The sequence below is a fragment of the Calidris pugnax genome, unplaced genomic scaffold (genome assembly GCF_001431845.1).
Source record: "Calidris pugnax isolate Ruff unplaced genomic scaffold, ASM143184v1 scaffold9, whole genome shotgun sequence".
Classification (NCBI taxonomy): domain Eukaryota; kingdom Metazoa; phylum Chordata; class Aves; order Charadriiformes; family Scolopacidae; genus Calidris; species Calidris pugnax.
Window position 1 is genome coordinate 4,018,933 of NW_015090778.1, and position 4,678 is coordinate 4,023,610.

At 38.5% G+C, this 4,678-nt stretch overlaps 1 protein-coding gene across 1 annotated transcript; it reads left to right on the top strand.

Annotated features, from left to right (window-relative positions):
• Positions 1-108: 108 nt before the first annotated feature.
• Positions 109-3,959, top strand: TOB1 (transducer of ERBB2, 1). Its single transcript, XM_014953427.1, has one exon. The coding sequence runs from the start codon at positions 2,147-2,149 to the stop codon at positions 3,125-3,127; it is 981 nt and encodes a 326-aa protein (XP_014808913.1). The 5' UTR covers positions 109-2,146; the 3' UTR covers positions 3,128-3,959.
• Positions 3,960-4,678: the final 719 nt, after the last annotated feature.

Genomic DNA, 4,678 nt, shown 5'->3' on the forward strand with positions numbered 1-4,678 from the left:
GGGGGGGGGGGGGTGCGCCGGGCCCGGGGTGCTGGGCTGTGCGCTGAGGAGAGGGGCCCTGCACCCCCCACCCCCTTCGGTCATCTCCCTTCCTCTTCTTCATTTTCTTTCTTACGGGCTTAGAAAATGCCCTTCCTCCTCCTCCTCCTGCTGCTGCTGCTGCCGGGCTGTGAGCAGCAATCTAATGAGCAGCGAGCTAATGAGGGGCGGCCGCCGCGTTATGTAACTCCCCACACTGCCCTCAGCCAGGGCCCGGCCCGCGGAACGCGCTCCCCTCTAAATAATTCTAATAATAATAATTTTTAAAAAAATAACATTTGAAATTATCAAGCTTGATTTGTTTGACCAGCTGCTTGTACCGTGGATCAGTTTTTGGGGCTTAGGAAAATTTTCAGCCGTATGCCCGGTGCGCCTTGAAAGGATCATTTCATTCCTAAAGGACATGGAGGAAGGGAAACAAACCAGATGGATTAATAAATAATGTTTAAATGACCCTGTTAACCACCCAATCAGCTTTTCTGTACTGATTGTGTCCCTTTTGTAAATATCTTCTGTTTGCCCTTGATCTTTTCCTTATCCCCACCCAGTGCTGATCCAGCAAACGTTTAAAGGTCGCCTTATCGTACAAGCTTTCAAACTATTCCCATACCATGTTGGGGAGAACACGAGTGGCTTGGAAATAGGGTTCCAGACTTTAAAAGGAGATTATTTGGAGCAAGAAATGAAAAAGCTTTGTATTCACATTGCTAATGGATTTTGATACTGACTTTGATTTCTCTAATCTTTAGTGACAGCTACACTAAATTATGTTCCTAGTGATGCAGTGCAGAAAAGCACACTGTTAATTGAAGTTCTCGTTGGGCATTTAACTTGAGCCAAAAAATACGTATGTTGTTTCATTGGAACTTTTTGAACAAAGGTGTTTCCTGTGGATGACTACCTTTATGTTAAGGTACTGCAGGATTTTCATTAGCAGTACGTGTGCTAATACTTGATTCTTGTCCCTCCTTTAACTTTAGACAGCTAATTTCTTTTTTTGTCCTTTGTGAAGGAGTGGCAACCATATTTTATATTAAATATAAAATGGAGTCATGGAGAAGGAGAAAAACAATCGCTTTTGGGGCTACAAAAAAGCCCTGTTAGCTCCAGTAACTTTTTGAAATCTGAACTATGGACAACCTGATATATGAATTTAGTAATAGTTAATGTGTTACATCTATTTATACAGAATAATTTGTAGAAAGGGAGATTTTTTTGAATTAATTTATTGAAATAATTTCACGGTCATTGCCACCCTTACGACAGAAGATTTATGCATCTATTTTGTATGCATTGGCTGCATTATCATTTTAGCTATTCCGAGGAAGAATTGTTGTGTGTGTACAGCAGACATTTTCTCGTCAGTTAGCATAATTTTGCCAGCGCACAGTTTATGCGGATGATTTGCTTGGACTTAAAATAAATGTTGCATAATTTTAGTTATTTGTGTGAAATCTTCTAAAGCAACTGTTAACATTTTTATAATTCTGTAGCTTATGGTGCAACCAATATGTTTGCAAACTTTAAAATGATATATGACCCTTGGACTAAGACCTTTCAAGCTAAACTAATAGTCTGGTGCTAAATTTTGCAGCTGAGTACTATAAATCATCCAAATACAGGTTGGTAATTGAACCCTTGACAGGCCTGGCAGTTCTGTGATGTCTTAAAAATTATCCTTGCTGCTTTGTGAATAACTAAATGGCAGACTCATGTGATTTTGCAATGCCCCATGCTGTATATGTAAACACATGCCTGGTGCATCTTCTGCAGTATTGTTTGTAAGTCATACTGAATCTAATTGACATCCTCACCTTCCACGGGCATGAACATAAATAGTTTGATGTGCATTTTTTTCATTTTAAAAAGTAACCTGTTTTATGCAGAAGGTGAAGCTGAAAGAATAGGCCTTGGAGCTTGATCTTACGCTTTCCTTATTTGGATGTGTTTGCTTTTGTTTTTTCTTAAAGGAACAAGAGCACTCAAGGTGAAGGATAATAATCGACTAGAATCAGCACTTTGAATGAAGTTTTGTTTCCCTGTGGCATCTTGAACACGTTCTTCTTCGGGTTTTGAAACAGACTTATAACTTTGTGGCATAGCAGCTATGCAGCTTGAAATCCAAGTAGCACTCAATTTTATTATTTCATATTTGTACAATAAGCTTCCCAGACGACGTGTCAACATTTTTGGTGAAGAGCTTGAAAGACTTCTTAAGAAGAAGTATGAAGGGCACTGGTATCCAGAAAAGCCATACAAAGGATCAGGGTTTAGATGTATACATATAGGGGAGAAAGTGGACCCAGTCATAGAACAAGCATCCAAAGAGAGTGGTTTGGACATTGATGATGTTCGTGGCAACTTGCCTCAGGATCTTAGTGTTTGGATCGACCCATTTGAGGTTTCATACCAAATCGGTGAAAAGGGACCAGTGAAAGTGCTTTATGTGGATGATAATGAAAATGGATGTGAGTTGGATAAGGAGATCAAGAACAGCTTTAACCCAGAGGCCCAGGTGTTCATGCCAATTAGTGACCCAGCATCTTCAGTGTCTAGTTCTCCTTCTCCTCCCTTTGGTCACTCTGCTGCCGTGAGCCCAACTTTCATGCCCCGCTCCACTCAGCCTTTAACCTTCACCACTGCCACATTTGCTGCCACCAAGTTTGGCTCGACCAAAATGAAGAATAGCGGCCGTAGCAACAAGGTCGCCCGCACCTCTCCCACCAACCTGGGCTTGAATGTCAATGACCTGTTGAAGCAGAAAGGCCTTTCCTCCTCCATGCACTCTCTCTACGGGCTTGGCTTAGGCAGTCAGCAGCAGCAGCAACAACAACAGCAGAAGACTTCTGCCCTTTCTCCTAACGCAAAGGAGTTCATTTTCCCCAACATGCAGGGTCAAGGTAGTACCAGTAGCATCTTTCCTGGTGACAGCCCCCTTAACCTCAGTCCTCTCCAGTACAGTAATGCCTTTGATATGTTTGCAGCCTATGGAGGTCTAAATGAGAAGTCTTTTGTGGATGGCTTGAATTTTAGTTTAAACAACATGCAGTATTCTAACCAGCAATTCCAGCCAGTTATGGCTAACTAAAAATAAAACAAAAGTGAAATACAAGTAAATACTATTGTACAAGTTAAAATGCACGTACCCAAGGGTGTATCTTTTTTTCCACCTCTTGAGATTTTTTTTAAGGCTTGTAGTATGAATACATTCAGGCTTGGTTAGATAAATACAACATGCATCATTTTTTTTCATTTGCCAACCAAGCACAAAATTATTTTATACTGACTGTACATTACAAAAATATACTCTCAAAATATGGCCTCTTACAGTATTTAAGATATAGCAAGGACGTGGCTAATTTTTTTCATGTGTGTATATATATATATGTCCACAAACATATATGTATATATATATTAAAAAATTGGCACTAATAGGTGGGTTTATTGGTCTTTTTCTAATTGTATAATTTAATTTAGTACAAAGTTTGTAAAATATCAGAGTATATATATTGTTTCTACAACATGGTATTGCATTTATATCTTTTTACTACAGTGATCTGTGACAGCTGCAGCAGCTTCATGTTGTATTTTTTTTACTGAAATTGTAAGATATCCATCTTAAAGACATCAATTCTAAAAAAAAAAATAAAAAGTTGTGTACAGAATATTCCTTAGTGGTGGAATTAAAATGTACGAAATATTTGCTTTTTTCAAAAGAAACACAAATTGTATTTTCTGTTAAAAGTTTAAAGATTTTTGCTATATATTATGGAAGAAAATGTAATCGTAAATATTAATTTTGTACCTACATTGTGCAATACTTGAAAAAAGGTATAAAAGTATTTTGAGTCAGTGTCTTACATGTTAAGAGGGACTGAAATAGTTTATATTAAGTTTGTATTAAAATTCTTCAAAATTAATTGACTGTTGTGGTCTGTGTTTTTAGTGTTCCGCTGAAGATCAGAGCGCGGTGTTTATTGTGTTGTCAGTGCTAATGATGCAAAAAAAGTCTGACTCAGTGCATCACAAAGGAGCGATGGAAAGGGTTGCTGTACCACAATAATGAGCTGCTTTACCTAAAATACTCCTGACAAAGCACGTTGCCTGATCTGAGGACTTACCTACAGTTATTTGAGCAAACTTCCACTTCTTTTCTGTAACCGCAGCTCACTGAAGCCAGAAGGTAGTTTTATTTCATTTTTCCTTGAGGATTAAGATTATAAGGTATGCGAATGTTGAGTTATTGTGCGATATGACGTATCTAGAAGGGGCTCAGGTGATTCAATGACATTCACTTTCCCTGTCATCAGAAGGGATTTGAACTATTATCTGGGGAGGTCCTAGACCAGTGCATCAGCGTTCTGCTTCTGTATTGGGGATTAATAGCTCAGAAACGAGACTGAATAAAAGTGCTGATTTACAGTTTACTAAACTCATTGTAAACTTTTATTTTATATGCTCTATTAAAAAGAGAAATGTAATGCAACTACAATGTGACATTTAAAGGTTTTTATTTGAAGGGATTTTACCGATTTTGACTTAATAGATTCTCAAAGCGTGGATGTGAGTAGGAGGAGAAAGAATTTGGAGGCTGACAAAACAGCTCAGCTTTTCCAGGGCTGTTTTGAAGTTACATCCC